This window comes from Spea bombifrons, chromosome 11 (assembly GCF_027358695.1).
Source record: "Spea bombifrons isolate aSpeBom1 chromosome 11, aSpeBom1.2.pri, whole genome shotgun sequence".
In the NCBI taxonomy this organism is placed as follows: domain Eukaryota; kingdom Metazoa; phylum Chordata; class Amphibia; order Anura; family Pelobatidae; genus Spea; species Spea bombifrons.
This window is the reverse complement of record NC_071097.1, coordinates 27,295,941-27,309,351: the sequence shown is the minus strand read 5'-3', so window position 1 is coordinate 27,309,351 and position 13,411 is coordinate 27,295,941. Positions and strand designations below refer to the sequence as shown.

General features: G+C 38.7%; 1 protein-coding gene across 1 annotated transcript in view; it reads right to left on the bottom strand.

Annotated features, from left to right (window-relative positions):
- Positions 1 to 13,411, bottom strand: part of ADAM12 (ADAM metallopeptidase domain 12) — a 152,413-nt gene that overhangs the window by 22,680 nt on the left and 116,322 nt on the right. Inside the window, exons 12-14 of the mRNA XM_053450939.1 lie at positions 7,905 to 8,082; positions 5,440 to 5,529; positions 3,497 to 3,692 (exon numbers count right to left, since the gene is read on the bottom strand). Coding sequence (XP_053306914.1) covers positions 3,497 to 3,692; positions 5,440 to 5,529; positions 7,905 to 8,082 — 464 coding nt within the window. The remainder of the gene's footprint in view (positions 1 to 3,496; positions 3,693 to 5,439; positions 5,530 to 7,904; positions 8,083 to 13,411) is intronic.

The following is a 13,411-nucleotide window of genomic DNA, read 5'->3' as shown; positions in this document are numbered from 1 at the left end:
CCGAAGGCATTTTATTTTGTACCTTCACGCCTATGGCTCGTAGCAAGTATAATGAAACACTAGAGCCTGCCCGTTGCTAATTGCTTTGAAAGTTAATTAGCACGTGTTCATGAATAATATTTTATATGCGTCTCACTCCTTCCATCTCCTTTTGCTTCTCCTCACTTTGCGGGCACTGAATTATCCGGGCTTCGGTTAACTACATCTCCGCAGGATTTGACGTTTTACAATACGGATGACCCGAAGCGCTGGAGATACGCGCTCTCAGCAGATGTGAAGACTTACGGTCTGCGAATAGATATTTGCTAAACCTTGTAACCAAATTGCTGAACATTGATTTGTTTGCGCTTTTTCACATGCAAAGTGACATATCGGAAGCTAAAAGGCATGAGGTGTTTTACATCAATCTTCGCTGAGAACAGCTTGTTCCCGAGCCCTCTTGTCTCTATTGAGCTTTTAACCATTTTTCTCCCATCTTGATGTGCGTTGCTAGTTAGATAAATTAACACAAAAAAGTATCCTATTAATTGTTTTTCCTTTATTCCGCCACCGGTTTACGGTTTTGTTACCAATGATTCATCCATTTGAAAGAAAAAAAGCTTTCATATCGTTGCAATGGCCACGTGGAAAATCAATTCATATTAAATGTGCAGGGAATCTGTATCAGACGCTCATGGTTTGCTTAATGATTTTGTCTATCGGTTCAGATGCACGCTTATTTATGCCGCCTTGAATACCAAGCAGAAAATGACTGTTAATGATTTCTGCTTTGTTTTACTTTACTGAGTAACCTGTGTTTTATTTCACTGAGACGAGTAGATAAGTGGAACAGCCTCCAAGACGAAGTGGTAGCGATACATGCAGTGAAGGAACATGTTTGGGAAAGGCATAAGGTTATGCGGAATTTTAGACGAGACACGGCCATCATCTTTCCATCTATATCATTGTAACTTGTTCAAGTTCTGAAATATTCATCAAGATGTTTACTGCCTACTGTAACAGTTTTCTAATAAAAAACATAAAAAGTGTGATGGCAAAAAAACATATCACATCCAGGCAATCTTTAACACAGGGCAAAAAGGATAACAAATGATAGCTGCCCTGGGCCCAGGCAAACCTTGGGGGTCCATGGCAGCTGGCCATGGCAGCCATCATAGTCCAAGGAAGATACTAAGACCTCCACGCGACTACGGCAGCTGTTGAGGGGGCCCAAGGCACAGCTGCCCCGGTGGAAGCTTGCCCCCTGGACCCCTTTATGTTTAAAAATGGCCCTGATGACAACATTTCGAGGTGACATTAGTCATATATTAAGTCAGTCCTGCGTCAAATTAAGTGAATCAGTAAACATTAATTCATTCCCATTCCAGATGTAAACATTTTAACTATTGGGGTTTTAGTAGAGAAGTTTTGATCATCATGTGGGGGGTGCAGTGATGTTTGGTTTTACCTATGGACTCCCTGGCCCTCTCTACACCCCTCCCAGTCCCTCTGTATTGTATATTAGCCCTGTCCTCTGTGTGTCCGACTCGTGGGAAGTTTCAAAGGGTATCAGTGTGTGAAAGAACTAGTTAGTAGTTCAGTATGTGAGATAACTAGTTAAATGAGGGTTACTATGATGTGAGGAGGATCCCCACTTATCAATAATAATTGCTTGGTTGTTTGATTAACAGGACTGCTTATTCATCAATACCCACTGGGATCCTTTTTCAGTTCTGGCCACTAAATGGGACTAAAACATTAACATTTAACATGTTATGGCTGATTTCACATTACATAATTTGATGACATAACAAGCTACCAGATTCTATAGGTTGAGGGAGGGGGAAAGCCCCAGGTACACCTCGTAGAATGTTGCATTGATTATTCATCTGGAATAATAAACCAAATAAGGAAGTTGTGTAACTAAATTGAGTAATATTTTCTCATAAATGAGCGTTTGCCTCATGAACAGGTCATTCGCAAATGTCCGCTAAGGTCAGATGGGACATCTAGTACGTTAACAAGGCATATATATATATATATCCATTGTCATTCAGCAACTCAACAGGAAGAGTTCTGGAAAGTTTAAATTAAACTACAATTTTCGAGAGAGTGAAGCAAACAGATAAAACATTTTGTCAACAGCATTTCCTGAGGAAGCATTCTCATCAGGAAGCCCGGAGAGTACGCACTTTCAAGCGGCTTTGGTTTCTGACCTGATGTTACTTCATGTCAATCCAACAGGGATAATTAATAGTTGGCGTGTACATAACATTTCTTTCTTGAATGCTCTCACTGTGCTTTGCTTTTTATTGCTTATCTTCTATGTCATTTCCTGCGCGATACTGCCTGGTACCCAGCTGCCTCAACCGCTCCGCTAAAATGAACGTACCAACGTTGGAATAAACTTATTAACCACTGCAGTGCTTGACTAATGATAAGAAAACTCCTCAACAATATCAATTACAGGAGGTAGGTCACAAATGGGACCATGAAGACGCTGTTTCACCTACTCTGCAAACATCGTTCCTACTACTACTGAATGTCCAAAATATTCTTTAACCAAACAAAATTCTCTCTCATTCATATTGTTTTTTGCTGGGAAAACAGAATTGTCATATGACACAAAAGCAGACGCTGATAGGTTGTTGCCACAGCCTCTGAAAAGCTTCCGTGTTGTTTTCATGGGATTAAAGCTTTAGGGAAACAGATTAAAAACAGGCTTTAATGTTCTAATGATTTATGTAAATTTCTCATACGTGACGATTCCTCCGAAAGCGTACACTGGCATTTCTGTACACAATAATGATAATGAGCTGGAAAACCGATAAAACAGCGCTTACAATTTTTCAAGTTGATATCAATACAAACTACAAAATTAAGGATGCGAAACTACTGTAATGATACCACGGAGGAAGGAAGAAATAACATTATGATAAACAGAATGTTCTTAATTAACTTTAAAGAACCAAAAATACTAGGTACTTGATATAATTATTTAAAGTAAATGAGAATAATACCAGCTCAACCACAAACATGTGATGGCTAAAAGCTTGTTCTAAGGCGAGGGTCCCAATGTTTTGCATCCCACTTAGGTAGTCCTGCTCATAAATTCGAGCCACGTTTCCAGAAAGCATTTTGGCTATTGTGGACACGCCATCGAGGTGTATCCTTCTTGGCAGAGTGAGCAAGTAGGTCCAGATCTGGACTATTTTATGATTTTTTGGAAAAGCCCATAGAATCTACAAAAAAAAGGGTACAGGTCTAGCTTGTGAGAAGTGGAGTGCCCACTTGGTATTGTCGCTCTCTTTATTGCCGATATCCTGGCTTGATACACACAACCATGTACGTTATTTATCAGCCACTGGTCCTAAAGTGCCAGAACCTGACGTAAAGACTCACCATCCTAAATGGTGGTTTAATAGAAATCAATGGTTAAGGTACACTGATTTACGAAAACCCAGCTATTGTACGCGTGATCAACATGGAAAGCCATTATTGGCAGCTTGGCACCTACCTGGCCCCCAGAGCGTGACACACTGTTGCTCATGGGTTTGACACATCCCATTATAACAGTATCCATCTAATTTATGACATGGCTGCCCATCGTGTAGGTAAACATTGGCTGGGCAGTGGGCACTGGTTCCGGTACAGAACTCCGGTAGATCGCAAAAGTTACTCGAATCCCTGCATGGTGTTCCTCCTGGTTTCAGCTGGGTGATAGAAAAAACAATACTTTCACTTGAAAGAAGGTGACATTGCAATACAGATGAATATATTATGAACACAACTGTGTGCATTGTTAATTCCGTATTGGGATATAGCATGTTTTTGGTAAGGAACGCTTTCTACATTGCAGAATTTGATTCATTAACCTTTTACTAGTTATTTAAGAAGAAAGACACAGTGAGAATACCATTCCAGGAAGAAAAGGTTACAATAAACTCAGTTTTATGTAGAAAAAGGTAGAAACATAATGTTTCATTTTTAACAAAGTCTGAAATAAGACCCCAAATAACCAAGATCACTGCTGCTCCGATGCACGTGACCTGTAGTCCAGCTTCCATCTTTAGTGATACCGCAGACAAGATATGGTACCACCGCGAGATAAAATATACCGTAGGGTCCAAAAGTGACACGAGTCTGTGGCTTCTGCTTAACGCTGTTTTGAAGGCCTCTCAGCTCACTGTGAATGTTTATCTTTCAGTCAAGAGGCCAACCAAGTATGGCAGAATGTGTAGAGAAGGGTAATAGAGCAGAGACTTAATTTGGCACTTATTTGTCCATCATGAATATGACTCTTTCTGCGTGCACACTGGGAAATATCATTACTGTGACAGAGAGAATGCAATTTATGGGGAAATAGATCTATGTGAGAAACAAAGCTATTAGATAAATATGAGAAGCAGGAAGACAATAACAGAAGAGAACTATGTGTGAAAGGATAGTCACTACACGCATTGATCTGGCCTGGAAGATTATTAAATGAAACATTGCTGCTTCTTTATGTTTATGGCTATTCCTACTAACTGTGAAATGGTAAACATCATTAACAATTCCATGGAATGAATATCACTTGATTTGGAGGTTTCCTTACGATGCGTTTAATATGTGTACTTGGAAGAACTGTGAGTTTAACTGTCTGGTTTGTTTGGAGGCCACCCGCGTTTTATGTGTGCCTCTTTTTACATTTTTGGATCCAAATCCTTTTTTTCTTAACTGTTCTAGGATGAGGGCTGGGTCTCCCATTTAGGTGGACGTGTTGCTCCAATGTTGAAAATGCAATTCCACGCAGGAGGGGGACACCAGAGACACGCCGAGCCTAGGACGCTACAAATTCTAGGGACGCCCCGGCTAGGAGGTCATAATATTTGGGGAGCAATATTTACAAAACTAACAATAACATCATTGAGTGTTTGAGCTGATGCTCGTCTTAACACCCGCTTAGAAGAATAATAATTGTGTTTAATTAGTGCGAAGAATTGTAAGTGGTGCAATTACCATAGCAACTACTGCTCCGTTCCCGCTGATTGCTCATGCTTTTATAGTTTGCTTTGGAACTGCTCTTTATGTTTATCCCCCATTGTGCCTTCTGCAGGTGTTTTATACAATGGGAAGTAAACATTGATGTAAGCCTCAAACACAATCATCCGCCGTCATTGTCCTTGAACCCCTAGCACCGGTGTTAACTGATGTTTGTATCATAATGGGGAAAAATGCGAATACCTTAAATAATGTAAACAATTTGATCTGTGACAGATTTTCTATTCCTATTTAAATATGTCCCACAACTCCCACACTCTTAAAGGTATTCATCTACATATGATTTCTGATGCTCCGATAGGTCGTTTTAGGGATTTAGCACGCTAAATCTTCTTTTGGTCATCACAACTAGACAAAGACGTGAATTTTGTATACCTGTTTTTTTTTGTACCAGAGATGAGACAACAAGATAATTACCTTGCAGTTTTCACAGCAAAGTCCGTGGGCGCACACGGCTCCTTCCACTAACATACATGTAGTGGCATTACAGCAGCTGTTCGTACATTCCTAGAAAGAGGGGGAAATGGGTATCTCGCATGACCTTACATATAAAGAATCCATTCAAATTTCACAATGCGATAATAAAATACAATAAATGAATAAAAACCAGGCATGCAATATTGAGGAGAAGACAATAACCATAACAAAAGAAGAGAAACAAGATTAAAAGTGGTGTAGGAGCAGCCCGGTATGTAGAGACTTGCTTAGAGAGGTCTACATTTATAATGACTTTGAACAAGTGCCGGTGTAGAGATGTATGAGTTGAGTTGGAGTCTGAATTGTCCGGAAGGTGTAGGTGAATCAGATGATTGCGGTGAGATAATTCTCTAACCCTGGTGAATAGTAGTCCAACCAGCCATGGAAGACAATAAGCTTCATGAATATGAGATGAGAAACTGGATTATAGAAGTGAGATTGCATGTATGCCATGGACAGAGAGAAGGTCAAGGCTGACTGACTGAATTTAAGAGATCGGTGATGTCAGACACGTCAGAGGACCTGCTCTGATTGAGTTCAGAGCCTACTGGGAAAGGTTAACTTTGCGTTAATGAGAAAACTGTCCAGGAAAATAGGTGTGAACCGGTGTGAACAAAATGTGGGGATGTGGCATTAGTGTTATAGGAGGGGAGGTATGTTATTGAGTTTTTAAATGTTAATAGAAAGAGGAAAGTTATACATTTTACACAAGTAAAGTAATTAGTAGTCCTGATGATGCTTCTGAATATTTATTTTTTATATTGGGGGCCTACATGACCCTTCCCTTAGTGACACCTGCATCATCCAAAAGCATCGCATGCATGACAGCATATCATGATATGCCAAGTGATTTTGTAATTAATGATCTCCAACTGCGGAAGAGCTTTAGAGAAACAACAGACGCAAAGGTTTCTCTCTGTTCTTAACAAGAGTTCACTAACATTTGCAAGAGACAACATGAAGAACACAACCGGGGTACTGAGTTATTCGCAAGCTCTTGTCACGTTATTGACGTTAAGATAAGACAACTTTGGAAACCCTGTTGGTCAAGAATGAGTGAGCTGTCAGGATGCTCTAAAAGTCAGGATAAAACAATTGCTTGATATAATAGAATCCTCACTGTTGCCTCTCATTCTTAATTCACATAATGTAAGTGGTTCAGTATGGTCAAGATTAATGGAGCCAGGCAAAATAAATAAAGCTTGTCTGAACATACATCATTTGCTAAATTGGTTTATTAGTTTTTTTATTTCAGTCTTGCTGGAAAAAACCCTCCTTTTTTTTCTTGGTAGAAAAGGGAAAATTTATCAAACTCAGTTTTTATGTTATGATGAGAAACTAGGCATTGAATTTTGTTATTTATAAGATTTGGCCTAAACAGTGCATGTTTAAACACAAACAAAAGAAAGTAATGCTGACTTCATTGGCCAACTGATCCAACCTAACCACCCTAATTAATGTCGCCTGTGCAAATACATACAATTTCAATGTACTGGGAGTATTTTTTAGTATTTGATTCAGAAGATGTTTGCTTGTCTTGGATCAGAATTTAAAAGTAGACATTACAACCAAAAATGGCTTCATTATCTTAAAGTGGACCTTTCCCTTTCATTGAGTATACTTGGACACTCAGTTGAGGTCTCACAACTACGTGTCCTGGACGCTTTGGTTTTTGCAACAAAATCTCCAGACGTACTATGTATGTGATCTCTAATTCGTCGACTAGATACCTTATTGCACATGCTATACAAGTATTTAAACGTTTATGTAAAATAATATGCAGGATTGTGGCTTTTTATATAAAGCAATGTTTACAATCGGAAAGTCTTGTCTTCAATGCCTTCTGAATTTATTGCCCAAAGTTGGGTTAAAAATACATATTATATATAGATATATATATCAGTAATATTTATTTTAGTGAAGCAACGTTTTATACGATGGCTATAGCCAGGAGTGTCCTACTGTAATATGCAGGGCAAGTTTTTAAGCCCAGAAGGCATCTTGCTCACATTTACTAGAAACTAGAACTTTCTACCCCAGGGTAATTCTCACAGGTAAAAACCTTAATATTCATATGACGTGACCGTATCCAGCCACTTCCACACACGTCATTGTTTTTGAGAGATCTCATACATTTTTTTTTTTTACCATTTTAACCAGTTCTAAAGTTTCTATTATAACAAAAACAATCACATGGGGTAGCCCCTTCCTCTATTTTGTATAAATGATGATGTTTTATATAATACGCATAAAGTAGAGGAGACCTGCACTGCATTTGGCCAGAGTGAGACCACGTTCAATGCCCGCACTAGGTATGTTCTCTATGCTCTAGGCAGCTACTGCCGAAAAGGACATAAAAGTGATAAAAAAAAACATATCTGATGAGTGCTACTGAAAATCCTTACTTCTGGCTCTCCACAATCACACTGTTCTCCTTCTTCCACATATCCGTTTCCACACTTCTGTTCTCCAAATGGTTTTGTAACTTCAGGCATGTTATATAGACACATACCCACTCCCTTTTCCAGGCTGCTGTCCAAATCCTTTTTGCTGCAGCTGCTAAATACTGTAGGGAAAGGGTATCTGCAGAAAAAGAAGAAAAGGTCTGCTAAATGAGTCAGGTCTTTCTTGTTAAAAAAGACACGACTTTTGGTAACTTAGTCTTTCTTTAGCATAGGGTCAAGTCATGTCGGTGTCGTCTGATAATCACTCTTTCAATTCTACAATCATTCTTCCGTGTCACAATAGGATAGCAGAAGATGCGACTAATTCTTTTTCTTGGCTTTGAGAGAGGTGGAGACTTTATAGGCTTCCTCCTTGAAGTGACATATGTGACTAATATTTTATTCCAAACACAACCATTCCATATACGCATTTTTTGCTCAAATGATGCCAAACTGTGCCTCTCACGTGGTTATATTATGCTTGGAGCCCCCCCAGCTGGCACACTAAAACGCAAGCCTCCTTGTGTCCCTGAAGACACTATGCCATATATTCATTAGTGCTTCACAGAAAGGCAATAACTCAATACTATGACAAGTCAAAGGCAAATGGTTAATGAGCTGGTTTTGTTCCTCAAATGCCTCGTGCTTTTAGCTGCAAATAAAAATGGAGCTTTTGCAGAACAGGAAAATATTTAATTTGTTGTTAAGTGTATAAAAAAACTGTTATCGATATTCATTTTTTTGTGATTTCTTCTAAGATGCTGTATCACATTCACTACTACTAACAATTTCCTTTAGATTATATTTATTTTTGACAGACTAAGGTTGCCCCTAGTAAAAGTTACACTATGGGAATCAAATAGTTAAACTGGAAGAAAAAGGTATACTTTTTTTTTACTGAGCAATATGGGCAATTACAAGCAGATGTAACACTTACGGAACGCAGCGTGACTCATAAATATTGCATTCTGTAGTGGATGGAAACAGGAGCCTGAAAATGCGGATTTATTATCATAGACAGATAGCATTGTTTGGCATCAAATGTGCAACAAAGCTGGAAAGAGACCATTTAATGCGAGCATTAAAACCTTTGATATGTGTGTATAGAGAAACGAATATAACGTTGTGTTACCACGGATGGGCAAATGGTTACAAACAAATGTTTGTAAAGAGCAAATTGGCTAGCGTTACCTTGTATATCTCCATTAACGTTTCAAAGGAAAGGTGGTTGCTATGGACGGGAGATACAAGAATCCCTTAACACGTCCGCTGTAGCTGGTAAATTGAAATCATTATGGCTTACGCTATGACAAAATAGAGTCCCAACTCACATTTTTATCAGATCAACGCCGAGGTCAACTTAAAGTCATCAACATCATCCATAATATGAGAGATAAATCCTTGGACGCCCATGAGCCAAGTGTTGAAACTTTGTATTTAGAAATGGGTTTGACTCATGAGTATCGAAACTCAACAGCTGCACACAATCTTGTCTGCCAGTGCAATAGAACCATTTTCAGCAATTTTCTATTTTCGCTCTGAGAGAAATGTCAAAACTATACATTTTTTTTAAATATCGTAGAGACCCGGTTCCACGCGCACTCACACTAGCAATCCAGTCTGTTGCTAAAATGTGAGTTGTTATAAAATGAGAATTTGCAGCAAATTTCTTAATTCTAATTTGCACTCATAAATTATCACCTAGGGTCGAAGGTAGGACATGCCAAGTTGAAAACAGGCAAGAAGTTTACGGATTCATTACCAACAAGCGGCTTGTAAGTTTGGAGCGTCAAGCCTATGAACCTCATTTAAGTCATTTGGTCCCGTTCAAGTCAATGGAGGATCATACACAATCATCTTGGGGCTGTTGATGCATAGGAACATATATATAGACCCTCCAACAAAACCAGTGGCCATTATAAAATCCACTGCCATTGGGCATTGCCTGGATTACAAAGGGAATGGATCATGGTTTTCACCGTCCACACTCTTCACACCCAAAGAGTGCCCAAAGAGTTCCAGGGAGATGGAACTCACCCCTACCTAGGAGATGAAAGTAGGGGGGTATTCTCTCTCCACCAGAACAGGGATGGACAGGGAAGCAGAGGCAAGTGATGGGGTCAGTGCTTCCATCATCCCACTAGGCATGGGGATAGCGCAGATACTCTCAAGAGTATGTAATTACTTTGCATCAGAATTGCAAAGTGTGGTTAGTATGAGTGAGCGTTTTACTAAGTGCTTGTGAGGTATGAATGTGGTGGCATATGTATTAAGGAGGGGTTGAACATTAAACAATTATGGGGCTAGGATGCCACAAATAACAATACTATGACATTTGGGGCTGGTGTTGTTTATAGGGCCATTTCTTCCCCATTCTGCCCTGTCCAAGTGTGTTACACATTAATGCGAAAACATATTTGCTGGCATTATCTTCTCCCACATGTTCAGTGTTATTGGTACAATACTCTTCTCAAATACAGGATTTTTGTAGCTCTGGCTAAGTTAACATATGGAGGTTGACCATTCTGTGAACACCATGTGGACAACTGAAACCACCAAGCATCTGCTACTGGAGCTACGTGCCCGCGTAGAAGAAATATCTTCTCAATGGGATTTATCCTTTTACATCTTTAATGCAAACTAAGTGTTTTTTTTTTTTTAAATCTCATTTGTTCACATTAGCTGAATGTAGGTTCATGTTTTTTTTTCTTTTTGTTCTTTTAAAAGTTCTTGTTTATTGCAGGTTGCATCCCTGATGAATAAGAAAAGATTATCTTGCCTACACCTCGATTCTCTGCATTCTACATGATAAAACGCTGAAAGAAATGAAAGATGTTTATTGTTCTTTTGCAATTTATTTGCCGCACCACCCACACTACAACAAATTTTGCTTCTGCCAGAAGCAATGAATCATTGTGTTCATGAAAAACGCTCAAGTGTTCAAGAGGTTCAACAAAGAATATATTTATATTTATTAAGGTACAGGGGGGGTCACTTACACAACACATGGTAAGAAATGCTGGTCGTATGTAATGTTTTACATCTGGCTTAATTACCAAATAAGAAAATTTGTAAAATTGCCAAGTGTGTCAAGTGGTGGCTACTACAGACGACGAGGGCCAAGTTCATTGCCTACCGATAATACTACTGAATGTCATTATGGCGTAGAACATTGGCAACAATACAAGCGTTTAAATAAGTTATGTCGATGAAGCTGCTTGTGTGGAATACCGTTGATATCTTGTTTGTTAAAGTCATTTTAGGACAGAGTTGGCTAATATATTTATTTATATATTTATGCTACATATTTATATTCTATAGTTTGTGCAACTATTTTCTCCAGTCCACCAATAATAAAATGGCATAATAATTATAATTATAATTATATAATTATAATAATAATAATAATAATAATAAACACTTTAAGAATATGAGAGGTCTGCTAATATGAAATGTGCAAACGAAAATTATCTTACTAAATGCAGTTTTTCATAACGGTTCTGTTTTGCAAGAGAAATATTGTAACATTAAATTCTGCAATAAAATATTTTATATGAACTGTGTTCGGGTCTGGATCTGGCTATCCTCCCTGTGTGTTTCTCATAAATAAATCAAAGGTAATTACGTGTAGCAATGATGCTCGATTATATTTTGACTTGATATGCTCAGATTGCTTCTGCTTTTATATTACTTTGCAGTGGGGGCACATGTTGTGGTGGGGGCTGAGCTTTTTTCTATAATATACATTGAAATGTATGGATATCCAATCCATAATTGGGGAGTGGGAAGCTTATGTATACATACATAGTATAAAGAATAAAAAAACAGAAAATGCTATAGAACCATTCACGCTCAACAAACTCCTCCACATACACATACGGATACACATACCTCTCCATGTGAAGCCATGGTTCAGTGGGTCTCCAGGTCAGTTTCCTTTGGGGGGGGGGCAAATTTGATCATGCTCATTCTAGTCCACATCCCTCCTAATTCCAGCCCCCTTCCCCTCCCACTAAAGGCTGTCAGGGGCTAGCCCCATCCATGTGTGCATCTAGTACCTCCCATGCATGGCTAGCCCTACCCCTTCAAGAAGCTACTCCCCAGAGGAGAAAGATTACTTAGTGAACAATAGCCCACTCTGTATAAAAGGAGCGCATGATGATTTACTACATACACCTTACTTAGCTGTTGCTTGCGTGGAATAAGTTTAAAATTAGCCAAAATTTTTATCTATATCCACAATTTAAAGGACTGATTAACAAAAGAGAAATGCGTCATCTGAGAAATAACATCATTTTAATGCAAGGTATCTGACAGGGCCAGATTTACATCCCAGGAGCCTCTGCATGCTTTGTAGTAAAGGGTAGAGGCAGTGGGTCTGGAGAGGGCATATGTAGTAATGGGTGGAGCATAGACAAAAGTGGGTGTGGCTATTAAAGCCTTTGATGGTCTTGCATTTTCAATCAATACACTAAATAAATAACGATATCGTTAATATGGTGTTAATTGTTATATGGATCACAAAATGCATTTACTAAATCAATAAGAGCTTTTCATGCCAAGAAGAACTTAAGCTTTAAACGCAAACTATGAATAACAATGTTTTAATGTTTTCATTAAGATTCACTGCAGTTACATATTTTATCATGTTGTGACCCGGAGATAAAAATGCAATTAAGCTACATTTTTTTCAAACTTTTCAAGGTGACCTTCAACTATAACTCGTCAGCTCAGAACAATAGATAAGCCTATCCCATAAAGTTTTCATTCAAGACCAAACGGTGATTCTACAAGAAGGAAGGAAGTCATCTTTCTCCTGGATGGACCGCATGATGATGAGTGACTACTGTAGGCCCTTTGCTGGCAAACTGTTAACTTAGAATGGGCCATAACATAAAAGCATCCAAAAATGTAACTTTTACCAAATCAATATGATTAATATGATCAGAGAGCCATGCGATTATTTTTACCTTAATCAGCACACGGTTATTTCTATTGTTTTGCCCCTTTTCTGTCTTGCGTTCACAATCCGTAACACACTTTCTTTTGGAAAAACAGACTAAAGTTGCCAAAATGACCCAACAAACAGACGTCATGTTAATGTTTGCGATAACGCGTACAATGACTTTATTTAGTGAGGGGACTCCAAGCTGCTTCCTATTTTGTTTTTTGCCTTTTCCTGACCGTGATAGTAATTTCCTTAACCGACTTGTTTTGCCGCGGTGTGCGCATGGATTTCTAAAAATATTTTTTAGGTAATAAGCAATTTCTTCAGCTGGTTTTCAAGCTTGCCTGCCCAGTTGAAGAACACAACATCACAAACAGGAAGCCATGAGTACGTCACTCAATAAGTTAGTCAATATCAGTCCAAGGGTGCTTCTCTATCTAACCAAGACATTAACTGAGCACTCCGATTGAAATTAACACTAAGAATGCCAGTTTGTTCCATCCTCAATATTTTAAACAAG